We start from the raw sequence: 27,456 nt of genomic DNA on the forward strand, positions 1-27,456 counted from the left end.
CAGTCAGTAATCAAACAGACTTCATGGAATCTTGACAGCCATGTTGGTGCCTCTCCATGGGGTCTCAGCCTCCTGGATCTGGCTCTGTTCTGGCCTATAGAAGTTGAGAATTATTTAAATTCAGTAGTGGGATTTTTTTTTTTTCCATTTTACCAGGTTTCTTCTACTTACATCCAATTCTAGATGATGTCTGCCTCCTCAGTATCCTTTCTCACTAGACAGACCCTCACTAACAAGTAAAGTAAAAATCTCAGATGGCACCTGTCTGCTCCAGGTCAACATTCACTAGTACATCTGCAAAACTGTTTTCTGTCCATTGAAGTAAATCTTTGTATTATGGGGCATTTTGACCAGGCACCATAGGCAGGACTGTGCATACTACATCCTTCGCCAATCTAGGGTTGGCCCCTAGATTTGCCAGTTGCCACACAAACAGTCAGACACAACTGAGTGACTGAACTCTACAACAAAACCTGGAATCCATGCCATTTCCCACACAGACCCTTTCCCTGTTCCCATATCGCTTTGAAGCAGATCCCAAGCATTGTAACATTTTATGTCCCTTATTCATGGTATTAATGGTCCGGGAAAGTTTGTGTTATGTTCAGGATAATTTGTTTGGAAAGCTAAGAGAACAAAATGTAGTAGGATAGCGTTCATTCACATAAAAGGTGAGTCAGAGATACCCTCTGCTTACCAGGAGAGGACCTTGCGTCCCCAGCTGCAAGGAAGGGGGTACAAATCGAGCCTGCGCTGTCTGGCAGAGCCTGAAGACTATCTGAGTGTGCCTGTGAGAGACGCCCTGCTTGGGAGTGTCATCTCTGGATATGTCTTAGCAGGAAGCTGAGGCTGAAGACCACTGGCCCAAGACATGACCCATATGAAGCCAGCAGTGGTACAGGGCAGTGGTCAGCCAGCTATGGCCCCTGCACCAAATACAGTCCACTTCCAATGGCCCTAAAGCTATTTGTTTCAGTGGCATGACATAGTATTGCCCCCCCCATCTTAAAAAAATCAGATTTTTTTTTAAAGAACCAGATTTCTAACCCTTATTTTTAACTCAGTAGTACTTGGAAGTAGAGCTCAGGATCAAAACATTGTAAATGTTGCCTGGTGTACTAAAAATACTGTTAGAAAACAGTATTTTGGAAATTAATTTTCTAGAATCTTCTACATACAAATGGCTAACAAACACATGAAAAGATGCTCAACATCACTCATTATTGGAGAAATGCAAATCAAAACCACAACGAGGTACCATCTCACACTGGTCAGAATGGCTGCTATCCAAAAGTCTATAAACAATAAATGCTGGAGAGGGTGTGGAGAAAAAGGAACCCTCATACACTGTTGGTGGGAATGCAAACTAGTACAGCCACTATGGAGAACAGTGTGGAAATTCCTGAAAAAACTGGAAATAGAACTGCCGTATGACCCAGCAATCCCACTGCTGGGCATACACACCAAGGAAACCAGAATTGAAAGAGACATGTGTACCCCAATGTTCATCGCAGCACTGTTTATAATAGCCAGGACATGAAAGCAACCTAGATGTCCATCAGCAGATGAATGGATAAGAAAGCTGTGGTACATATACACAATGGAGTATTACTTAGCCATTAAAAAGAATGCATTTGAATCAGTTCTAATGAGGTGAATGAAACTGAAGCCTATTATACAGAGTGAAGTAAGTCAGAAAGTAAAACACCAGTACAGTATACTAACGCATATATATGGAATTTAGAAAGATGGTAACAATGACCCTATATGCAAGACAGCAAAAGAGGCACAGATTTAAAGAACAATCTGTTGGACTCTGTGGGAGAAGGCGAGGGTGGGATGATTTGAGAGAATAGCATTGAAACATGTATATTATCATATGTGAAATAGATCACCAGTCCAGGTTTGATTCATGAGTCAAGGTGCTCAGGGCTGGTGCACTGAGATGACCCTGAGGGATGGGATGGGAAGGGAGGTGGGAGGGAGGGTCAGGATGGGGGGAACACATGTACATCCATGGCTGATTCATGTGAATATATAGCAAAAACCACCACAATATTGTAATTAGCTTCCAATTAAAATTTTTAAAAATTTCTAGAATCTTCTGTAGTGTGTCCTCTACTGAGCAAAATACTTGATTGAAAATTGGAAAATCTCCAACAAAACTCCTGTTCCTTTTTCTAATGAACAGGGGGAGAAAAGGGGGCCTCAGGCCCTCAAGAACCGTTTCTCTATTTCTTAATGGTTGAAAAAACAGAAGAATAATACTTTGGGACATGTGAAAATTATATGAAATTTGAATTTTAGTGTCTATAAATGAAAGCTTAATGGAACACAGCCACATTCACTTATTTACATACTGTTTATGGCTGATGGTAGAGATGAAGAGTTGTGACAGAGGCTAGACCGCCCTCAAAGTATAAAACATTTAGCCATCTGTCCCCTCACTGAAAAATATCACCAAACCCTAAAGTAGGGCATGAGCTCTGGAGCCAGCCTGCCTACATTTAAATCCTAGCCATCTTTTTTTAGCTTTCCCTGTCTTTAAAATGATGATCACAATAGTGGCTACCTTGCAGAGATATTGGGCTTCTCTAATAGCTCAGTTGGTAAAGAATCCGCCTGGAATGTGGGAGACCCCAGTTCGATTCCTGGGTCAGGAAGATCCCCTAGAGAAGGGATAGGCTACCCACTCCAGTGTTCTTGGGCTTCCATTGTGACTCAGCTGGTAAAGAATCCACCTGCCATACAGGAGACCTGGGTTTGATCTCTGGGTTGGGAAGATTCCCTGGAGAAAGGAAAGGCTGCCCACTCTAGTATTCTGGCCTGGAAAGTTTCATGGACAGTCCATGGGGTCTCAAAGAGTCAGACATAACTGAATGACTTACATTTTTGCAGAGATGTTAGGAGAAATAAATTACTAATTATCTGTAAAGCATAGAGAAGAGTCCCTGCAATGACTATGCACTCATTATTCTTAGTACTGCTAGAGCTTCTCCATCACTCATAGATCAAAACTTCCTGTTTAAAACATGAGGATGATGAAAGCCTCCTAGAGGGTTCAGGATGGGTGACACGTGAAGCCTGGGTGTGCAATTCCCAGCACATCTCCTATCTCACAGATGGAGCCCCAGAAAGGATTCCTGGTGTTTCTAAACATTTGAAGGACATTAAAAAAAAAAAAAATCTCTCCATCAACTCATGGACAGATGCGCCTGCTAGCACAGTCGTTTCTCACCTCTCCCTAGCTCCTGGCCAGAGGTAGAGCATCCAAGAGCAGTGTTGCCCTGCGGTAGAGTGGTCAGTTCTGCATTAAAGGCTGCATATCTGGCCCCTCCTGGGCCATGTTTGTGGCTCAGTAAAACCAGTGTCAGGGAAGCTACGGAGGTGATGTGGAAGACCCTTCCACTGTTCTCCAACCCTACTCTGGCTGCAAAAATGAGGTGTAAGGAGAATGAATGGTTTCCTGTATGCTGTGTCTGTTAGAATGGAACCTTCTTATTTTGAGAAATAAAAATCATCCCAAATTATATTGATATGATAGGCATTTTCTTACATTGCATATGTTGTGCTTTGGTTTTTATCTCTTAGAGGGAAAAATGAGGAAAGGACAAAAACTGTATGCCCTAGAGAAGGATTATTAAAATATATTTAATGAAATCTCACATTAAAAATAAAATTACATGCAGTGCTTTATTTGCTTTTGTTTGTAATTCAAGCACAAGAGACTTTTAAAATTGCTGAATCAATTCCTTTATGAAAAAATGTGACCTGTATGTCTGTCTTCATCCTCTCCTTCCCTTCTTTCTACCTCTTCCTTCTTTTTTCCCCCTTCCTTGTCCTCTAGAAAGATAAAGAGAAAATATTTGATAAAAGTCAGTACTCATTCATGATAAAAATTCACAGCTAACTTAGCATGGAAAGGAACTGCCTTACTTGATAAAGGGTATCTCTTCCATGTGCTTAGCAAATATAATACTTAATGATGAAACCTTCATAATAATTACTTTATAATTAGAAATTAGACTATGGTACCCACTCTCTCAGCTTGTAATCAACAACATACAGATAGTCCTAGCCAGTGCAATAAGATAAGAAAAAAATAAAAAAGCTGTGAGATAGGGAAAACATGCAACAACACTGTTATTCAAGAAATACTGCCCACACTGCATTTTTCTTTTTTTTAACCTCTTTAGTGAGATGCCCTCCTGTTCTGTCTTAAAATTGCAGGGTGAGGGTATAGTCTGCACTTGAAAGTGGGTTTAGCAGTGACCTTGCCCAGCTTGGTTTGGCAGCTGAGTTGTTGGATTAGGGAGCTTCTGAAGGTTGTGTTCTGTCATCTCTCTATAAAGCTGAAAACATCCCTGGAATTGTATTTGCTGGTTCTCAGTACAGCTATTTAACTGGAATCTGGAAACATTTTCCCTGAGGGCTCTTTTTAGACAGCAGTAAAATGTAGCTGGAGACATACGTAGTAAATGGAAAAGAAAAATCAAATTAGGCCAAGAATGTTTTTAATCTCCTATTCTCACTGAAGCCCTCAAGGAGAACACCATAATTCATACTTCACTCATGTGGGTCAGGCATAAAGCCCTCTCCATAGATCTAATAACCTGTAAATATTCTGGTTTGAAATTGCACCTGCCCACTTTGCTGGATCAAGTACATCATACAGCAATGGTTTCTGTTTCGACTGTTCATTACTTGGGAATGTCACATTACCAGAGAGCAGCCCAGAGTTTACTTCCAAATGGGTGAAGCCTTAGGAAGGGAGTTTTAATTACAATCTCATGTAGCAACACAGGCACGACCTGCGGAGGGGCCGCCACTTGCACTGTGCATTCATGTCACAGCAGTGCAGAAAACGCACAGCGGACTGGCTCATGTGAAATGGGCAGCAGAGTCAGCAGAGCCTCAGAAAAATGACACAGCAAGTGAAACAAAGCCGAATCTTCCCTCATCCCACCAAGCGTGCAAGGCTCCCTGCTCCCTTTTTAAAGCAAGATAACCCAGTTGGCATTTGCCCTTCAACCTCCCCAATTTGATACGGAACCTGTGACCCAGGAGCTTTAGCCATTAATAAGAGACCTGGGAGTCAACGGGCTCTGAGGTGTGTGGCAGGAGTACATGAGACCAAATCCTGCTCCCCTAGGAAAGCCCTCTTCTTCTCACTTGCTGCAATGCAGTTTGTGCCACCAAAGGTGCTGTATCAAAACTCGGGCATTTCCAGCCAAAGCGGAGCCATTTAGAAAAATTCAGGGGATGCTCAAGAGGCTGTGCGTGCGTGCGAGCGTGCGTGTGTGTGTGTGTGTGTGTGTGTGTCTCTATTCAGTAAGCCTGCTGGTGGTGCAGCTCTGACGTAAAAAATATTTTAAAAATCCTCCTCTGGGCACAGATACTCAGGAGCCAGGCACTGGACAGGGAGCATCCTTGAAGGGCACTGTCATCTGAAATCAGAGGGGCAATCGGATCTTTGTCTTCAGCGTTTACATAATTATGATGTGATATCTCTCGTGTTGAGAGATTCATCCTGTGCATTTTGGAACTAAACCTTCCTGGTGTTCGGAGAACTGCCTTCTGTCTGTTCAGCTCAGCATGCCAAGAGGCTGGAGAGGTCCCCAGCAGCCCGGATGCATTCTCTGTTTTGGAAAAGTATTTGCTTCAAGAAACCATGAAGTCACTCCTGGCCACATCGTGGAATTGTTTTGTGCTTTTTAAACAGCCTTTAGATTTTTTTTTTTTTTCTATTTGCCAGAAAGGTTGGGTCTGTTTCAGAGGACTCTTCTGTTTTCTAAGGCTGTCAAGGGCATAAAATGACATGAGAGTGTCTTGGCAGAACTCCAGATTCAGGCAAGATTTTTCCAAGCACCTACTATGTTCAAAACACCTTGCAGGGATATTCTAGAGAATCTTAACTCTCAAAACTTTGAAGGCAATGGCTGAAAAAGAAAGATGAACACCTTGAGGCTCCCTCTGGAAATGGTCGAGTTTCACCACAACCACTGGCAAGTGTGGCTTTTTCCATCAAAATTTGGTGTCTTCATGCGCTGTCCAGCATCTCCCGCGCGTCAGATGGAGCTTAGGAAGACAAGGGTAACTGTTCTCTTTGTCAAGTGTTTTGTCTGTCGTCCCTCTCTTTTCCACAGCCTCTTGTTTTTATTTATGTAACTCTAATCTGCAGAGTCATTGGTTTAGGTATGCTCCCCCACCCATCAGCTTGCTTTGGGGTAACTTGCAGATTTGTGTATGTTTTATATGGTGATAATTTTCATAACTTGTGGCTAGGTATAGTATAAAAACTAGTGCTCGAGGTAGGGTTTTCTCTCTGTATATTTTCTTTTTGCTGTCTAGTTGTTATTTATAAGTATTAATATGTGCATTTCAAATATACTGTGGGCACAAAGAGGCTTTCTTAACAGCCTAGTAATAGAATAACTTCTTTAAAATGTTTTTTTAATTTGGTGTACTAAAAGGAACAGTCTTTGTGCTTTAGAAAAGCCATTGCATATTAGAAATTTGGACAGTGGCTTCAGGCAAGGTGGAGAAAAGGTTTTTTTAAAAAGATGAAACCAGAAGCATCGAAAGACAACCGCCCGACAAGGTCATTGGATGGGAAATTGGAGGCAGCTTTTGTCTGCAAGAGGGGTTGGAGAGAGAGATTCTCCTGTGGGAGCCTCTGATTTGAAAGCCGTCAGACACTGTTGGGGTGAAGGAATTTGCCATTTGCTGTCTGCTCAGAGACTGCCTCTGTTGACCCCACCCCCCAACCCACCCCCACCCCGACTATTTACCCTTCCCTGGCTCACCAGTCACCTTCACACAGCAGGAGTGAGATGGGTACCATTTCCGTTCTACAGAGTGGTGTGCAGCCAGCAGCTCGTGGAGTGAGACATGACTGTGTGGTGGAGTTACATTCTCTTTGGAATTGACCTTGACAGTTTCCTTTTTTTTTTTTTAAACCCTAGGAGCCTAGTAATAAACGAGTCAAACCTCTTTCCAGAGTCACATCTCTCGCCAACCTCATCCCACCTGTGAAGGCCACACCATTAAAGCGCTTCAGCCAAACCCTGCAGGTAAGGACACGGTGGGCTCATGTTTGCAGAAAACCCTGTTGTGTGGGAGGAGACACCTCTGTCCTAGCCAGAACCTCCCCTGGTTTCAGTCTGACCTGAATCAATGCTTATTATTTGAATAGAAGAGAGCAAGTGAGCAGACTGGAAGAGAAAGAGATGTTTTAAAGTTGGTTTCAGACAGAGCCCTTCAAGAGGTAACTGGAGGCATCATCCCTGTTGGGTCTTTCCTCACAGTTTTGTTTCAGAGACCCCATCCGGATGTACTTTCATAGGTATCCATTTGGTCCTAAAATATCTATGGGCCTCCCAAGAAAACCAGCGCCTGACCTCAGATGGAGGGCAAGAGAGCCTAGTGGCTTCGACGAGCGGCTTAGAGCCTCGCAGCATGTGAGAAGAAACTCAGCCCACCCACTCATTTCTTATGGCCGTGGAGCTGAGAATGATTTTTGCTTTTTACATTGGCTGCGGAAAAGCAATCCAAAGAGTAGTATTTCAAAACCCGTGAAAATGATTTGAAACTGCAGTGTCTGTAGCTGCAGTTGTGCAGGCACACAGGCGTGCCTAAATGTCAACGTGTTGTCTGTAGCTGCCGTGGCCCTACAAAGGCAGTCAAGTAGTTGTGACCCCGACCATATCGCCCACAACACCAAAAATATTTACTCTTGGACCCGTTACAGAAAATGTTTGTTGCTCCCTGACTGAGGACATGGGCCTGGGAGTAGAAGTATCTCACTTCTGGCCTTGGCTCTGTCCCTCAATGAGTTTGTCCCCTTGAGCAGGTAACTCTGCACCTCTCTAGGTCTTGCCATTATTCCATGTGGATACACTGGGGATGGTGCTGCCAGCTCCTCTAGAGAACCGCTCTAAAGACTTACAAGGTAGTGCATTTAAAGGACCTAGCATGGTTCCTTGGCCCATGGTTCATAATCACTGACTTCCTAACTAGCTAAGGTGTAAATATTAGCTACTGTAAACATTCTTTGGTTAATTCAGGTGGTTGTAGTTCTTGTTCATAAACTCCTGAAAAAGTTTATCTTTTAAAGTGAACATTGAGGGTTTTTTTTTTTCCTTTCCCCAAAGGCCTTGGGCACCCAGTAGGATAAAAATCCTTTTCCTATCATGAAAAGGCTCGCCTTGTTCAGCTGAGTAGGCTTGAGTCTGCCAGTTCCTTACACTTCCTGAATACTTCTGCTTAGCAATATTTTTCATCTTGACTTTCTGAGCCATTAAGAGAGTTGTGGGTCAGCACCCAAGGCATATCCCAAGCTATGGACACCAGTGATTTGAGAGCTGTTCGAAGTCTCCCTCACCCGCTCCTGTCCTTGTTGCCACACCAAGCAACCCAAGCTCTTCCCCCTCTTTCCTGTCCACCCCTCAGTGCTCATCCCCTGCCCTGTGCGTTCCTCTGTTAGCTCTGCTAATATTTCCCCTGAACGAATCCTCGTCTCATTAGCGGTAGGCTTGGCTCTGTGCTGGAACCTCTGGGCTCCTGGCTGTCCCCTGATCCCCTTTGTGGGAGAACAGAGGAGAAAAAAAAAAAATAAGGTCATCCTGGGGAGCCAGATGAAGGGCTTTGAAGCTCATGAAGAAAAATGTGTTTACCTTCTCTCCCTGGTGACCAGTCTCAGCCCTCTGGCCAAGTTCATCACAGGCTTCCCCTGGAAGATTCATCACCGCCCTAGCCCCGCACATCTGGTCTTTCGCTGAGTTCTGCTTTTCAAACATTCTTCAGCCTGTCGATTGCCATTTCACCCTTTCCTTTCCATCTCAGTGGTGGTGGCTCGAGGTCACCGTAGTTACTTCCTCCCTTGATTACAGTCTCCATGTTGCCCGCCACCTCTTCCCCTTGTCTCTCTGAGGACAGTCCACCCTGTGCCCCAGGAAGGGCCTTGCTCACTCCGCAAGTGTTCAGGCGGGCTCTACTCCCTGCCCTCATGTCACTTACATCCTAGACTCCCTGCCCTCATGTCACTTACATCCTAGATAGGGTTGCCTTCTAGTCACATCTGGCCCTCGGTTGTGTTTTGTTTGGCTGCACGTTGTTTTGAGCTCACATTTAGAAATCAAAAGAGTCCTTGTAACAATCTGGACTTCTGGCTTCTTTTGAGGAATTGGAACGCCTAGCAGTGCTGGGCCTGTGTTCTCACATGGCACTTATGAGCCGTACCTAAGTAGCCAGTCAGCATTCACCTACGGATGTCCCCACTTCTCCCAGCTATCCTCCCAACACCTGGCCTCTTCACTCAGTGTCATCAACTTGCCTGGCCTCCAGGCTCCACATTTCTGCTCATGATTCTAGGGACAGTGCTGTCTATGCCTCCTCACCACAGCCCAGCCCCAACACAAAGTGCATCTTCCATTGTCTTTCCTTCAGAATCTTTCCTTTGGCTCCCCAGGAAACCTTTAATTTTTTTCTCTTGTTTCTACCCTACACAGATCCCACACAGGGAACACTGCAGGAAATATTTAATCACCTTGCAAATTTGCCCTGACCTAGAGAACTGGGGCAAAGAGAAATCGAGCCTTGTCTGAAACCCAACAGACTGAGGCCAGACTTGAGGGGCTGGATCTGACATGTGGATATTGGTTTCTAAAACATCAAAGATTTTTTTTGGCAAAATAATTTTTAACTTACTTGTTTAAAATACCAGGATAAAGAGCTAATCCCGGGTTCTGTTTATTGGGCAGAAACAACCAGACAGAAACACAATAATTATTCATAATGGTTATGTCCACGAACATAGAGAAAACTTGAACAGTGTTTTTATGCTGTGAGTGTGTCTTTGGTGGGGGTCAATAAATGGAAATATGCCCCTGAGGTTGTATGCAGTTAGACAGCCTCGTTTGCAGGATGATCCGCAAAGCTTGGAGTATGCCATCTTGCCCCCACCTATCTCCCTGTAAGTCACCTTGGCACATGCAGTGCAAATTCTGCAGAATTACTTCCAGTCCTAGCATCCCAATAATTGCCTCCTGGCTTTATTGCTTCCTTCCCCACAGCTAGAGCGGGATAGGTGTTAATGTAGCCTGAGGAGCAGGGAGGATGGGGGAGGGGGCCCTAAAGGGAGTACTCAGTGTGCCAAGTTCACTACCTTCCTCATTTTGCCTCTGGTGGTCCTGATGCCCCTTCTAAAACGGGAGAAACAGAAAAAGAAGCCACAGGGCGGCTCCAAACCTCTCGGCGGTCATTCATTTCTTTCCCATGTGTGTGTGTGCTTTTTCTCTAACTTCCTGAAACAGCACAGTGCTGGAATGGAGCAGCTCGCTTCTCTGTGGCAGTATCCTTGCCCCTGGCTCCTGGCCTTTAGAGATACCCATTCGGCCTCTCAGGGTACATTCCTTTTATCATAGGAGGAGATATGACTTAGGCCCAAACCCAATGCTTTAATAGATAGTAGAACACTTAGACCCTGATGCTGGGGAAGATTGAAAGCAGCAGAAGAGGGCAGCAGATGATGAGATAGTTGGATAGCATCACTGACTCAATGGACATGAGTTTGAACAAACTTCGGAAGATGGTGATAGACAGGGAAGCCTGGTGTGCTGCAGTTCATGGAGTCAAAAAGAGTCAGACATGACTGAGTGACTGAACAAGAACAGAACATTGAGCAGGCCTTCCTCTGGCTTCCCGGGAGGGTGCCAGGAGAGCTCAGGGCTGGCAGCCTCTTCCAAAAAGGTCAAGGGCTGTGTTGCAAGTGTAAGTGGTCCTTGGAGCCACAGTTCAGGAAGACACTGCAGGACTTGTTCTCTGTGGCCTCCTCCCTACCCCCACCCATGCCCCTGTGGACCGGGGTCTTGGGCCCCAGCACAAAGGCGGCATTTGCAGAGGTCAGAGAGGGAGCGCCGACTGCATGGCGCTCCGTCTGATTCTGACCGGGGAGGTTAGCGCTGCTGGTGGACTGGAGCACAGATATCCAGATCCCTCTGTGCCTATAAATCCCCTCCCTGGGCTGCCCAGCTCTGGAAGGGGCTGGTGTGCTCTCCTCATGTGGAGTGAGGAAGGCGGAAGGCGAGCTGCCTTGCAGGCGAGCGGCCTTGGCCGGTCAGTCGCTCGCCGAGGCCGCCTCCCCCGTCACAGCTGCGCGGCTGGTGGACTCATTTGGGCTGAGTCCAGGGCATGCTATGGGATGCTGTGCTCCCTACACGGCAACTGAGCCCTCTGTTCTCTTTGAACTGTGTTTCTTTTCCCTTATAAAAGTGTGTGTTCATTATGGAAGAATACAGAAAAGAGGAAAGAGAAAGATTCCACTCCCAAACAACCCGTTAATATTTCATAGTTTCCTTTCAGTGTCATTCTAGGTCTGTCTATGAAGCTTAAACACTCTGAGCCTAATTTGGGGTTACTCGCAGTCTGCCAGCCTTATCTTTGTGTTATCTGTTTACCTTTGGATTTATTCCTCCCCCTTGCTACCCCCAGGGACTGTGGATGACCAGTTTCTCTTGCATCTCTATTGATCTTTGCTTCACATATTTCCAAGCTGCACAGTTAGGTGTATAAAGGTTCCTCCTCATCTCCTGAAGGTTTTGTACCTTTTACTAAAGTTAAATATTTCTATTTATTTCTTTTAATGCTTTTTGTATTTGATTTTCTTTTTTGTCTTTTTATGCATTTTACCTGCTGTTTCTTGTTCATCTCTTCTTTTCCTCCTCCCTTTGTCATTTAGCTAGATGAAAGTTTTATTATGGCTTAAGGGAAATGTTATATCACAGTTAGAAAATATGATCTTAATTGACTAAGTATATATTATTCCAACATGATGCAATTTATTTTATATAACTAGTCTCCTATTAATGGATATTTACGTTGTAAATATTTTATATCATTAAGTACTTATGTTGAATTTTTTAATGAACTTTCTATTTTTTAAAGTGCCTTCTATTTTGCTTTCTTTTCTGATTATATAACATCATAGTCAGAAAAGGGAATAAAAGTTCTTGTAATCCCATCTTTCCATCACCAAAAAACTTTTATTAATATTTTGGTATATACTTGGGCAATCTTTTCTTTTACTATTAATATGTACTGCATTTATACTTTTTAAAAACAAAATTATAATCATACTATTTTTAACTTGCTTTTGTCTTAACCATATAAAATAACTCATGGTATAAGGACCTTTTTTCTTGTCATTAAACATTTATCATTATCTCTAGTTTTAAGAGATAATGGGTTTATATAGTGTTTTGTCAAAAGGATGTATGTTTATTCAATCACCCTTCTATTGTTGAACATTTCAGTAGTTTGCATTTTTCTGCCATTATAGATAATCACAAATCTAAGCCATCTGATATCAGTTAGACCTCCGATTTTTTTTTTAATTTTATATAGGAGTGTAGTTGATTTACAGTTCTGTATTAATTTCAGGTGTACAGCAGAGTGACTCAGTCATACATACACATATATCCATTCTTTTACAGATTCTTTTCCCATGTAGGTTATCACAGAATGTTGAGTAGAGTCTCCTGTGCTGTGTGGTAGATCCTTGTTGATTATTTTATATGTAGTAGTGTGTATATGTTAATCCCTAACTCCTAATTTATCCCTGCCCCTACCCCCACATTTCCCCTTTTGTAACCATAAGTTTGTTTTTGAATTCTATAAGTCTGTTTCTGTTTTGTAAATAAGTTCATTTGTATCATTTTTTTTAAGATTCCACATATAAGTGATACCATATGATATTTGTCTTTTTCTCTCTGACTTAAATCCATCCATGTTGTTGCAAATGGCATTATTTTATTATGGCTGAGTAATATTCCATTGTAGCACATCTTCTTTATTCATTCCTTTGTTGATGGACATTTAGGTTGCTTCCATGTCTTGGCTATTGTAAATAGTGCTGCAATGAACATTGGGGTGAATGAATCTTTTCGAATTCTGGTTTTCTCTGAGAGTTTGCCCAGGAGTGGGATTTCTGGATCATAGAGTAGTTCTCTTTTTAGTTCCCACTAGCGGTATAGATGGGTTCCCTTTTCTCCACACTGTCTCCAGCATTTATTGTTTGTGGACAATTTGATGATGGCCATTCTGACTAGTGAGAGGTGATACCGCATGGTAGTTTTGATTTGCATTTCTCTGATAATTAGTGACATTGAGCATCAAGCCTCTACTTTTGATGTATATCTGTCTTGGACAGAATGGCTTCTCCATGTTCTCACATACTAATTCTAAACTCATAGTCATATTTCTCTCTGTCTTGGAGCAAGGGTTCAGGGGCTCATGTTGTCTGAAATGGCTCAGAGATGATGAGGGTGAAGGGGAGAAAGGACATTTGAGGTTTGAGGAAGAAGTGTGGGAAAAAAACCAGAAACCAAACCGCCTGTCTGGAAGGTAAGAATGTAGATGAGAGCAAACTTGTATTCCATGTTAAAGGGAACTCCTGAGTTTCTGCTGTTCCTGGAGTGAAAGTTTGACTATTGTAATAGTTGGCTATTGCAATTTAAAGCTTGTCATTTTAAATTTCGTCCTAACGTCTTTCATTAGCTCAGTATTTACACTGAACCAATTTCTGTGCAAGGTCCTTTATATTCATAGCCTCATTCTCAACTCTGCAGGGTAGGTTTCATCAGGACTTTATAGGGAAAAATCCTGAATGTGCCCAAGGTCATGCAGCCAGTCACGCTAGAGCTGGATTCTGTAAGGTTTGGCAATGCCTCTGCTGTGGTAGGCTTTTATAAAGTCAGTTTGGTCCTAATAAAGCCTGCAGTTTGCCAGGATCTAAAAGTAATAGCCAGATTTTCAGTCTGGAGCATCCTACCTCACTGCTGTTCCTCATGCTTTGTTTGCTGATGTGGTAGGCACAGTCGTCATTCCATTTCAGCCTGTGGAATATTTTACCATTAGTGTTATTGTGTGCAGATGGTGCCCAGTGAAGATGGTCAGGCTGCTTGCCCAAGGCTCTGGAAGACTTCTAATTCCTAGCTGGCACTAAGCAAAGTGTACGATATTTTCTCCACACCTGAAACAAATATTTTCTTCAGCTGTCATTCACATCTACTCAAAATGTCTCCCAACTAAAAAAAGGTTTGTCCTCCTACTAGATCCTTCAGGTTTGACATTTATTGATTGTGAATTGGTCTAGTGCCGTTTACCATGCTTTCAATGTGCATTAATCTGAACTGGATACCATACTGTGATTTTGTTGATAGCACCACTTCTGACTCAGTGTTCATGGTCTTGCACATTTCTGTGCTGATTGTGTTTTCCTTTCATTACTATCTCTTTATTATGGAAAATGTGGAAAATAAACGTAGCTGCTGCTGCTGCTACTGCTGCTGTTAAGTTGCTTCAGTCGTGTCCGACTCTGTGTGACCCCATAGATGGCAGCCCACCAGGCTCCCCTGTGCCTGGGATTCTCCAGGCAAGAACACTGGAGTGGGTTGCCATTTCCTTCTTCAATGCATGAAAGGAAAAGTGAAAGTGAAGTCTCTCAGTCATATCTGACTTTTAGCGACCCCATGGACTGCAGCCTACCAGGCTCCTCCGTCCATGGGATTTTCCAGGCGAGAGTATTGGAGTGGGTTGCCATTGCCTTCCTCAGAAATAAATGCAGAGAAGTGTGAAAATGAAAATAAAAATCCTCCATAGTCAGGGCTTCCCTGGTGGCTCAGTGGTTTAAAAAAAAAAAAATCCGCCTGCCAATGCAGGAGACACGGGTTCAATCCCTGATCTGGGAGGATCGCATATGCCTCAGAGCAACTAAGCCTGGGAGCCACAAGCACTGAGCCCTAGAGCCCATGTTCCACAAGAGAAGCCACCAGCAGATGCCCTCACACAGCAACTAGAGAGTGGCCCCCACTCGCCACAACTAGAGAAAAGCCCAAGCAGCAGACCCACCACAGCCAAAAAGAAAAACAAATAAATAAAATAAAAATCATCCATAGTCCCACCATTCAGGGGTAAACCCTGTTATCATTTTGTATTTTAAATAGGGATCTTTCTTCTCTTCCTTAACTCTACTTGTGAGACTTTCCTATTTTCATTAAGCATTTCTAAAAAAGAATGTTTTTTCCAAGTTTTATTAGCATGTAACTTGACATACGGCTGTACTGTGTAAGTTTAAAGTATACAGCATAATTTGATTTGTATGTATTGTGAAATGATTACCACAACGAGTTAACATTCATCATCTCATATAGATACAAAGAAAATAAGACAGTATTCTCTCAGGAAGAATGCTTTACAGATTTGCATGTCATCCTTGTACGGGCCCTTCTCTGCATGGCTCTGCCCTTAGTAAATGAGCTGCCAAAACGAGCACAGAAGAATGCTTTTAACAACCGTGCAATATTCCATTGTGTGATTATACTGTAATTTATAGAACTGATCCCTACTGTCAGGTATTTTAGGCTCTTTGCACATCTTTTGCTTTTATAGTGTTTTCTCCTCCTAAAAGTTACCTTAGTGGAGGTCCCATGTAGAGGTATTTAGTCCAAATAGTTTAGACATGTGTCTGCTGTTTGCTGATAAATGAAGTCATATAAACAAGTATTAATGGCAGCAGAGCAGTCAGTGGTGTAATAACAGTGATAGGTCATACCCTTTTCCTATTGATCACCTACCAGGCACTTGGCCAAACCCTTGATATGCTTTATCTTATCAAATCCTCACTACTACTTCGTGAGGTATTTATTACTATGTCCCTTCCCTTTTACAGATAATCTGCCTCCAATGCGGGAGATGTGGCTCCATCCCTGGGTCAGGAAGATCTCCTGGAGAAGGAAATGGCAACCCATTCCAGTATTCTTGCCTGGGAAATCCCACGGGCAGAGGAGTCTGGCAGGCTACAGTCCGTGGTGTCGCAAAAGAGTCAGACACAACTGAGTGGTGACTAAAACAATTTACAAGTAAAGAAACTGAAATCCAAAGAGATTTCCAAGGTCCCTCAGCCACTGAAGTGACTTGACACCAGGTCTGTGTTACTCCACAGCCTGTGCTCTTAACTCATGTTTTGTTGGAGTTTCGTAGTTGAAAAGCTAGACTCAGTTCTCTTCCAGCGTGTACCTATGCCAGTCACTTAATCCTCTGGCACTTGGATTTTTTATCTATCAAAAGGGGGCAAAATATGAGAACCTGTCCAATGCCTCTGTCAGGATTAGTATGTGAATGTGAAGTCGCTCAGTTGTGTCTGACTCTTTGCAACCCCATGGACTGTAGCCTACCAGGCTCCTCCATCCATGGGATTTTCCAGCCGAGAGTACTAGAGTGGGGTGCCATTTCCTTCTCCAGAGGATCTTCCCGACCCAGGGATCGAACCCGGGTCTCCCACATTGTAAGCAGATGCTTTACCATCTGAGCCAACAGGGAAATCCTGTCAGGATTAGAATGAGAGGCCAATGTGATAGAGGCTTCATAGCTGATAAATGTTATTTCTCCATTTAAGTTAATTACTCTAATCAAATTTTGTAAAACAGTCTCCTCCAGGACACTGAGAACATTTCCCCATTCCCTACCACCACCACTGTACTTTCTGGTTTAATCCATTGTAGTAGCAACACAGACACGTTTTCCTCTTACAGTCCCACCCTAACCTCCAATCCATTAAACAGTAAGCTGTCTGCTACAAAATAGCAATGGTCAGTGTAGAGGATTTCCCTGGCTCTAACTCTTAATTGGAGTGCGTTATCTTTGGCCATAGAGACCTTCTGTTTTGGGAAAAGGACAAGGGAGTGCCCCACTGAACAGGGAGCATTAACAAACCAAATCTGTTCCATCATGCCTGTCATGCCGGGTCTACATTTCCTCTGACACATGTAAAGGCGGCAGCTTTTTCCCCACCTCCAGCATCTTTTCCATATACCCAGGCCAGGCATAAACATGAGCACCCACTTCCTAAATCTGCAGTATCTGCGCCTGCTATGGCCATTGTTATTGTAGCTGCCAGTAGTTATGAGCTTTGGGTTTTTGACTGATTTGCTGGGCCAGTTTCCCTCATGGAAACTCTTGCTTGTCCTGGAACATTTTTCATTCCAGGCCCAGATTCCCCACAATGAAGGGTATCGCCATGCATGTTTCTATTTTGTATCCAGTCCCTCCCAGGGCTGAGTCCCTTAGTTTGAAGTGAGCCTCTCCTGGTCACCTTGTACTCCTGGCATCTAGTGGTTAGAGGTGAGGATCATATTAAACATCCTGTGCTACCCAGGACAGCCCCTCACAAAAAGGCTGTTCTGGCCTAAGACGTTAGTGGTGGCAGGGTGGGGAGTCTCTGCCGCAGGCCAAGAAGTAGCCTGATCCTCATCTGTTTGGGTGCACACATCCCATCATGCTTAAATCTTACCCTAGAGGAAGCAGGGTAGGATATTGGTTAAAATTTGTAACGTGTTGGAGCTGGACTCAAATAGACCAGATGTGGGTTGTCATCCTGAATTCACTTTTGACCTGGTTTAAATTCTGGAGCACAGGTCAGCTACCTGACCTTCAGCAAAGCATCACCCTCTCTGAGCCTCAAGTTCCCTCATCTATAAACATGGGTAAGAATCCTCACCTTTTGGACAGAGAAGGAGATTAAAGCCCCCCTCACAGGCAAGCAATGACATTCCCTCATTAAGCAAGATTGTTGAGGACCCACCATGTGCCAGTGCAGATGAATCCATCAGTGAATAGAACAGATGGAGACCCTGGGCCTTCAAGGAGCTTACCTTCTGGGAGGAAACAGACATGTCAGAATCAAACTAGTAAGTGATGTCACAGAGCACATGGTGACGCAAGAGCCAGAGCAGGGGGGTGGGCGGTGGTGGGACTAGAAGGCATGCGGCTGTTCTCCTCTCTCAAGGCAGCCTCCTCTTTGGGTTTTTCCTCCCAGCAGCAGTCACCTTGTTCTCCCCTAGCTCCAGTCCTTTCGTCTAATTGTGCTGAGCTGTACTCCTGACTGGTGAGGGTGTGGTCAGCCCCACCCACGAGCATGGCTTGGGGCTGGTTGGCTGTGAGCTGCCTCCAGGGCCAGTCAGCCGCTGACCACACACCAGCCTAGCATTCTTTATTTCTTGGGGATTCTTTCTTTCAGCATCCTTCCCCCTTCGAAGTGGAGTTTTAAAAAGACAAAATGTTTGTTTTAATCCATCCTAATTAAATTACTGCACAATTGCGCTTATCTCACACACTAGCAAAGTAGCACTCAAAATTCTCCAGTCGAGGCTTCAACAATACTTGGACCAAGAGCTTCCAGATGTTCAAGCTGGATTTAGAAAGGACAGAGTAACCATAGATCAAATTGGCAACATCTGTTGGATCATCGAAAAAGTAAGAGAGTTCCAGAGAAACATCTACTCTATTGACTATGCCAAAGCCTTTGACTGTGGATCACAACAAACTGTGGAAAATTCTTAAAGAGATACCAGAACACTTTACCTGCCTCATGAGAAATCTCTGTGCAGGTCAAGAAGCAACAGTTAGAACTGGACATGGAACCATGGACTGGTTCTAAATTGGGGAAGGAGTATATCAAGGCTGTATATTGTCACCCTGTTTGGTTAACTTTGCAGACTACATCATGTGAAATCCTGGACTGGATGAAGCACAAGCTGGAATCGAGATTACCGGGAGAAATATCAATAATCTCATATATATGCAGATGAGCCACCCTTATGGCAGAAAGTGAAAAGGAACTGAAGAGCCTCTTGATGAAAGTGAAAGAGGAGAGTGAAAAACTTGGCTTAAAACTCAACATTCAAAAACAAAGATCATGTCATCCAGTCCTATCACTTCATGGCAAATAGATGGGGAAACAATGGAAACAGTGAGAGACTTAATTTTGGGGGCTCCAAAATCACTGCAGATGATGACTGCAGCCATGAAATTAAAGGACGCTTGTTCCTTGTAAGAAAAGCTATGACCAAACTAGACAGCATATTAAAAAGCAGAGACATTATTTTGCCAACAAAGGTCCGTCTAGTCAAGGCTACGGTTTTTCCAGTAATCATGTATGGATGTGAGAGTTGAACCATAAAGAAAGCTGAGCACCAAAGAATTGATGCTTTTGAACTGTGGTGTTGGAGAAGACTCTTGAGAATCCCTTGGACTGCAAGGAGATCCAACCAGTCAACCCTAAAGGAAATCAGTCCTGAATATTCATTGTAAGGCCTGATGCTGAAGCTGAAGCTCCAACACTGTGGCCACCTGATGCAAAGAACTTACTCACTGGAAAAAATCCTGATACTGGGGAAGATTGAAGGCAGGAGGAACAGGGGACGACAAAGGATGAGATGGTTGGATGGCATCACTGACTTGATGTACATGAGTTTGAGCAAGCTCTGGGAGTTGGTGATGGACAGGGAAGCCTGGCATGCTGCAGTACACAGGGTTGCAAAGAGTCAGGTGCAACTGAACTGAATTGAATTAAAGGTGTAAATCAGAAGTTTGCTTAATCAAAGAGCCACTCAGTCATTATTCCTAAAACTGAGCAAATGCACGCCCTCTTCTTAACTTGAACTCTGAGAAGGCTGGTTCCCATCTCACCAAAACCTCCTCATGATGCATGATTTGCCTGTAAACAGCAGGTGCATGCATGGTAAGTCACTTCAGTCATGTCCAGCTCTGCAACACTATGAATAGGAGCCCAGTAGGCTCCTCTGTCCATGGGAGTCTCCAGGTAGGAATCCTGGAGTGGGTTGCCATTTCCTCCTCCAGGGGATCTTCCCGACTCAGGGATCCAACTCAAGTCCCTTATGTCTCCTGCACTGGCAGGCGGTTTCTTTACCACTGGCACCACCTGGGATGCCCAAACAGTAGGTACAACCCGTAAAGTGGAAGGAGCTCGGGTTTTGGACTCACACAGATCTAGTATTGTATCCTGAACCTTAGACTTCCTGAGCCTCGGTTTACTCATAAGTAAAATGGGAATAAACTCCCACCTTACAGGGTTCTTGTGAGGACTGGAGAGAACTTGTGAGAAGTGCTAAGCAGGGGCAGGTATATAATGGTCCCTCTGTGATCTATGGGCTTCCCTGATAGCTCAGTTAGTAAAGAATCCACCTGCAATGCAGGAGACCCCAGTTCGATTACTGGGTCAGGAAGATCCCCTGGAGAAGGCATAGGCTACCCATTCCAGTATTCTTGGGCTTCCCTGGTGGCTCAGCTGATAAAGAATCCACCTGCAGTGCAGGAGACCTGGGTTCGATCCCTGGGTTGGGAAGATCCCCTGGAGAAGGGAAAGGCTACCTGCTCCAGTATTCTGGCCTGGAGAATTCCATGGACCCTATATATAGTCCATGGGGTCGCAAAGAGTCAGACACAACTGAGTGACTTTCACTTTTCTGTGATCTATGTGGTGAACTTCATCCCTGCCCCTTCCCCTTTAGCCCCCGAGCCTAGCATCGGGTACTAAGGAAACACAAAGCCAGGAATTCTTAGAGATAGGATTCACCTAGTATAGCTCACCTGTCTGTTTTTTTCCACAAAACTGCAACAGTAGAAAATCTCTAACTCTGGGAAATTTTTCAATAAAAACATAAAAATATGTTCAATCCTATGTTCAGAACATGAAACTGAAATTAAGATGTATTTTTTCCCTGTCAGACTGATAATAATATCATGTTGATGAGTGTGTAGGAAAGGAAATATCATATGCCTTTCTGGGGACTATCAAGTTGAACAGATTATTTGAAGGTCAATTTGGCAGTACATATCAAACGTTAAGAAGTGGCTACTTCTCAGACCAAGGAATTCTATTTAAGGAATCTGCCTTACAGAAATACCAGCACGAATACCTAAAGGATGTTCACTGAGTCAATTTTTATAATAGCCGGACACTGGAAACAATGTTAATGTCCATCAGTTGTAGGTTGCTTAAATCCATGTGGTTCATCCAGATTATGGGACACTAACACTGTAGCCATTAAAAAGAATGGGTTGACTTAAGAGGTACAAACTATATAAAATAAATAAGCTACAGGGATATATTGTACAGCACAGGGAATATAGCCAATATTTTATAATAACTATAAATGAAGTCTGATCTATAACATTTTGAATTACTATGTTGTATACCTGAAACTAATACAATATTGTAAACCAACTGTACCTCAGTTTAAAAAAAAGATTGGGTGACCTCAGGGTGATGAAAATGTTTTCAAACTAGAGGTGGTGGTTGCATGACACTGTGAATGTACTAAAGTCCACTGAATTATTCACTGAGCTGCTAAGTCACTTCAGTCGTTTCTGACTCTGTGCGACCCCAGAGACGGCAGCCCACCAGGCTCCCCTGTCCCTGGGATTCTCCAGGCAAGAACACTGGAGTGGGTTGCCATTTCCTTCTCCAATGCATGAAAGTGGAAAGTGAAAGTGAAGTCGCTCAGTCGTGTCCGACTCTTAGCGACCCCATGGACTGCAGCCTACCAGGCTCCTCCATCCATGGGATTTACCAGGCAAGAGTACTGGAGTGGGGTGCCATCGCCTTCTCCGAATTATTCACTGTAAAAGTGGTTAATTTCATATGATGTGCATTGTACCTCCATAAATTCTTTTTTTTTTTTTTAAGAATGAGTCTTATAACATGGAGAGACATGTTGAGTAAAAAGAGAAGACGTGTTTTCTATGAATGTTAGCAAATGCATAGAAAAGGTTCAGAAAGATCTCAAACAAACTTACAGCAGTTGCTTCTAGAAAGTGGACTTAGAAAAATGAGGGGATTTGTACTTAATTTTATGTACTTTTATATGAAAATTCAAAGTTAGCATACAATACTTTCAACCTGGTGGCGGCGAGGGGAAATTTGAAGTTGGTCAGGGACTGAAACCGTAACAAAGAAGGCGGTTGATGCTCTCAAGTGAAAGTAGAAAACGTCTTTCATTTTGAATCCTCCTTTTCGTGTTTTCCTCTCTTTCTGCTCTTCAGTTCCCGCCCCAGCTGGCATCAGAACTGCAAACTGAGATGAGAGAGTCTCTTGATGACTCACTTTGCTTGTTTTGACCTTTCCGTGCCTGTAGCTAATTGATTTTTAGTGCTGGAGGGATCTGGATCTGCGAGCATTAGTTTGGTTACTGTTTATTACAAGGGCTTGTTTTCAAGAGATCCCAAGGATTTGTGAGGTACTGTTAGTGAACTGTATTTGGAGCAAGTGCTTTCTTGGCCAGCCCTGGGCTGGTCCAGTGATCGTGAGCTCATCCCTGAGCCCAGAAGCTCACAGACACCTGTGCCAGCCTGCAGAGCTGTGTTGCTGTTTGAAGCTTCCCGCTTCCAGGAAGTTGTGGTTGTACTCTGAAGCCCCTTGGCAGTCTCTTTTTAAATTTTTCATATTTACTCATTATTCTTGATTGATGAAAAATTGTAAACCATGGGTAAAAAAATACCCATAATATAATCAGATTAAAACAATAGAATTTTGTGGCATTCCTTCTGTATCTTCACTCATGTGCACTTTTTCATAATTATAAAGTGTTCATGTACAGATTTGAATTCTGATTTTATTTTGACTTACAAAGAAGGGATTTTTAGCTGTTAAAACTATATCAAGAAAAAAAAAAAAAAAAAACCACACAGAACTCTCAGAAGTGTCCTAATGGCTAGATAACATTCTATCAAGCAGATATGTGTGTGTGTGTGCAGGCTCTTTGTGACCCCAAGGACTGTAACCCGCCAGGCTCCTCTGTCCATGGGGATTCTCCAGGCAAGAATTCTGGAGTGGGTTGCCAGTCCCTTCTCCAGAGGATCTTCCCAACCCAGGGATCATACCCAAGTCTTCTCCTCTGTCTCCTGCATTGACAGGCGGGTTCTCTACCATAGTGCCACCTGAGAAAGCAGACGAATTCTAATGTACTCAACAATGTTATGGATAGTTCTTTTAAAATATACTTTCTTAAATTTTATTGTTGAATCTCAAAATATTTGAAAGCTACCTTAGAAAGTTTCAGTGATGATGACTCATATTTAACATGCAAAATCAGTTCCTACCCGCAGAAGCTTCTAGTTCAGAGTAGATGACTATAAGTATCATGAAGTGTGATCATCACTATATCAGAGATATGTCCAGATGGTTCTGGGAAAGGATGGGAGAACATTGGTACAGGCTCCCTAGAGGAGGTGTTTGCATTATACCTATCCCAAGGACAGTTAGGAGTTCACCAGCAAGGCAAGGCAAGAAAAGCATTCCAGAAAAAAAAGACTGCTTGAAGGAAGCACAGCAAGTGGCAGAGCATTACATTTTAGGCACGTCCGGCAGATAACCGAGTAGAGCTGGAGAAGAGGGGGCTCATGGTTGAGTGGTAGGAGGTGATCCTAGATGTACAGACTGTGGTCAGATTACAGGAGGACTTCAGTGCCCAACTAAGGAGTTGGAACTTCATATCAAAGGCCATAGACATGTGGCCACAGCTGTGGCAGGGAACACTTGCTAAATAAGAATGTGACTTTTGAGCACAGCAACACCTCACTGCTTTGGCAACATTTCCAGTATGTGTTTTGAAATCTTCTAGGATGAAGGCTGAAGATGATACACTCAGCTTTCTTCTTGATTATTTGCATTTGTCAAGAGAAAGCACTGTGCTAGCTTGTCTCAGCTACATGGGAAGACTTTGGATGATTAGACCATCCCAAAGTCTACTAGAACCTCTTTGGAAAATCAGAAAAATAAGGCGAGAGTGGTGTCCTTTGCTGCCAAGATCGTAACCGACAGGGGAATGTGTCAGCCCCTTAGTCTTTGCGTGGCTCTTCCTGGCTTCAATCACACTGAGATCCAGGGGCTCAGATGGTGTTGGTAGAGCTTGCTGCTCCCCTCCCCCCACTGTGAACTCTCTCCTTCTTCCGTTCTGTGTGTCCCTTTATGCTCTCCTGTAGCATACACAGTCTTCTGTGTAACCAGAGTGAGTTGCTGCAAGAAACTGCTGCTTAGGTTATCTCTTGAGCTTATGGTCCTGAAGAAACGATCGTCCGTTCTTTCTCCCATGGAGCACACAGCAAATTCCAGGGAATTAGGTCCCCTCTCTGAAGCAGGGTGGTGGGGTACTCTGATTGGTCAGGTCTGGGGGAGTCTGCCCAAATGAAGTGAGAGGGGTTACCCAAGGAGAGTGGGCTGTGTTCCCAGAAGGAGGAGAGTAGGCCTACTAGCCAGATGTTGGGTTGGTTTGTTTTTTGAAGAACATCCACTTCTGTTAACCTTTGTTCTTCTCGAGAGCGGAGGTGTCCACTGGAAGAAAACAGAGCCCATCCCTTGACTGAGAGCCGCCTGTGTGCACGCATTTGACCTGAAGTGCTCTTATGCTATGGTACACAGGGTTAGCCCAGTCTCGCAGAACGGATACTCCCAGCACGTCTCTGAAAGCGGCCCCTTGCCCAATTTTCCTTAGCACGTAGGCGAGAGACAATGCCCTACTTCCCACGAGCCTCGTGGCATTTTCCTCTCCTCCTTGCACATGTCTGATTTATGTTCTGTCAGTGACAGGAAGCCGCTCACATGATCCACCCAGTCCTGCTGCCGTGCCTGTGACGGTTTGTTTTTCTCATTGTTCAGCGGTCCATCAGCTTCCGCAGTGAGAGCCGTCCCGACCTCCTGGGCCCCCGACCCTGGTCCAGGAATGCTGCCCCCTCGAGCACAAAGCGGAGAGACAGCAAGCTGTGGAGTGAGACCTTCGACGTGTGCGTCAATCAAATGCTCACATCCAAGGAAATCAAACGGCAGGAGGTAGGCTGGGGCCCCTGGAGTTGGGCGTGTGTTTGGAACAAGGTGCACTATGGGTGAGAGCCAGGCCTCATCTATGCCCCTGTCTCCACATGAGTTCTTTACCGCATCGTCAGAAGGAGGGTGGATGGGGATGTCAGACCTTGTAAGGAACTGAGAAGCCAGCATCCATCTGGTTGGGTATGGCCCTGACTTAAAAAAAAAAAAAAACTGATGTGGGGACTTCCCTGGTTGTCCAGTGGCTAAGACTTGGTGCTCCTAATGCAGGGGGCCCAGGTTCCATCCCTGGTCAGAGAACTAGATCCCACATGCCGCAGCTAAAGATCCCACATGCTGCAACTAAGACTGAGAGCAGTCAAATAAATAAATAAATATTAGAGAGGAAAAAAAAAAAAAAAGTGATGTGAAAATCTGATTTCATAAAGAAGATGAATCAGGAAGTATCTCTTTAGGATCCTAGCGTTCACAGAAATAATCACATTAATTATATCTTAATAGCACCTTCTGGAATATTTTTAAATATTCAGTTTATGAAACTTTGATCCAGTTTTATGGAAGACTTTAGTATGGAATGCAGTTAATTTCATTCCCTATAAATTTTATGCATCTGTAGCTCTAGATGGCTATGATAATATTACTTTATAGGGAACTTGTCATGTGCCAAGCTGTGCTAAACACTTCAAAGGTGTATCATCTAGGGAAATCCTTGGAATATCTTTTCTAGTAGAAAACGTGACATTGGCGAAAGGAGTATTTGAGAACTTTCTAGGTTTTTGACTCAGCAGTTTTTTCTAGGACTTTATCTGCCAGGCATACTTGTACATAGATGAAACAAAGTATGTGTAAGGTTATTCATCACAGAAACATTTAAAACAGTGCCAGAAAGAACCCAAACATCTATTATCAAGGCCTGGTTCCATAATGAATGCCCATACCTTCTGTAACTATAGAAACACAAGAAGTGTTGGCTAAGTGGATAAAACAAGACACAAAGTAGGGTGTTATAGTATGGTACTATTTATGTAGAAGAAGGAAAAATGAGTGTGTGTGTATGTGTGTGTTATTTGCATGAAAGTGAAAGTCGCTCAGTCATGTCCGACTCTTTGCGACCCCATGGACTATACAGTCCATGGTATTTTCAAGGCCAGAATAATGGAGTGGGTAGCCTTTCCCTTCTCCAGAGGATCTTCCCAACCCAGGGATCACACCCAGGTCGCCTGCATTGCAGGCAGGTTCTTTACCAGCTGAGCCACAAGGGAAGCCCAAGAATATTGGAGTGGGTAGCCTATTCCTTCTCCAGGGGATCTTCCCAACCCAAGAATCAAACCAGGGTCTCCTGCATTGCAGGCAGACTCATTACCAACTGAGCTATGAGGGAAGCCCTGTATTTGCTTATAGACGCATAAAATATTTCTGAAAAGACGTATGAGGAACTGGTAACATTGTTGACTCCTGATAGAAGAACTAGATGGCGGGAAGGAGGCGAGAAGGAAGTTTTCACCATGTGGCCATTCCTATGCTATGAATTTTGAACCATGTCGATGTATTATCTATTTTAAAAAATAAATAGGCAATTTAAAAATAATATATACACTAATAATATCATTTGCAGAAATATTAACAGTGGCAAAATTTTAACAGTGGTTAACAAGATGATATTGTGGATGATTTAAATTTTTCCTCTTCGTATTTTTCTGCGTTTTCCAAAGTGTGAGTAGTGTACATATGTAACTTGGACTTTGTGATAGTAGTAAGGAAAGATGGGAGGACTGGTTCTGCAGATGAGGAGATGATTAAGGTACAGGGTCACCCACCTAGAAAGTTGCAGAGGTGGGATTTGAACCCAGGTCTGTCCTACTCCAAAGCCCGTGGTCTTCATGCTTTCCACCCACACAGATGCCTGCCCACCGTGTACCCCACTACAGCTTCTGTGGTCCTCCTCTCCTGGGGGCCACACTGAGCTCTGGTGAAACAGACATACAAGGAAATCTGAGGAAGGTCCAGTTTCCTCCTCCAAGGGGATCTTCCCAACCCAGGGATCAAACCTGAGTCTCCTGCATTGGCAGGCGGCTTCTATACCACTGAGCCACCTGGGAAGCTCCCAGGGTCCAAGTAAAAATAGTTCATTATTGTGCCTACCCACGTCCTGGACTTGATAATGCTGTATAGTTATATAAGATGGCACCAGTGCAGGAGGCTGAGTCATGGCTATACAGATCCTCTCTGTATTATTTTTGTAACTCCTCGTGTGAGTCTATAATTATTTCAAAATAAAAGGTTAAACAAAGTCTAGAGTACCAGGAGGTCATGATGTGGAAACTTTACTGGACCTTGAGAGGGGTCGCCATGCACCGGCCTCCAGCACAGCGTCCAGCCTTCACCTGTTGCCAGGGAGCACGTTCATCACCCCACTGTTCAATAGGCCCAGGGACGCAGGTGTTCTCCACGCCTGCTGCCTTCTTCCCTCTAATTCAAAACACACGCCGTAGTCCCTGAACTATCACCACAAACATGCAGTCCTTTAATAACATTAAGTTTGCCAACAGTTTAGACTCTTAGGTGAAAGTAAAAGACTGTTCTGTGCATCATAGCTCTTAGATTAAGATGGCTTAATAGAGCCAAATTAGAGATGATTCATTTACACACATTTTCACACAGCCAGCTCCTTTGGTTTTATTTATTGTACAGTGTGAAGGTGAGAAGTAATTTAGAATGAATTAACTTCACCAGACATTTAAAGTGATAAAATATTGGATTCTTCCTACAATGCAGCCTTA

The 27,456-nt window shown here is 43.7% G+C and overlaps 1 protein-coding gene across 7 annotated transcripts in view; it reads left to right on the top strand.

Annotated features, from left to right (window-relative positions):
* Nucleotides 1-27,456, top strand: part of ARHGEF3 (Rho guanine nucleotide exchange factor 3) — a 312,998-nt gene that overhangs the window by 263,554 nt on the left and 21,988 nt on the right. For 6 of the 7 annotated variants that reach the window (XM_070360298.1, XM_070360300.1, XM_070360301.1 and 3 more), the window contains 2 exons: nucleotides 6,966-7,073; nucleotides 24,512-24,682. In XM_070360298.1, the coding sequence (XP_070216399.1) occupies nucleotides 6,966-7,073; nucleotides 24,512-24,682 (279 nt within the window). Of the gene's footprint in view, nucleotides 1-5,757; nucleotides 6,094-6,965; nucleotides 7,074-24,511; nucleotides 24,683-27,456 lie in introns of those variants that run through there. The other variant, XM_005887880.3, reaches the window with a different exon arrangement.

This window comes from Bos mutus, chromosome 22 (assembly GCF_027580195.1).
Source record: "Bos mutus isolate GX-2022 chromosome 22, NWIPB_WYAK_1.1, whole genome shotgun sequence".
Taxonomy (NCBI): Eukaryota; Metazoa; Chordata; class Mammalia; order Artiodactyla; family Bovidae; genus Bos; species Bos mutus.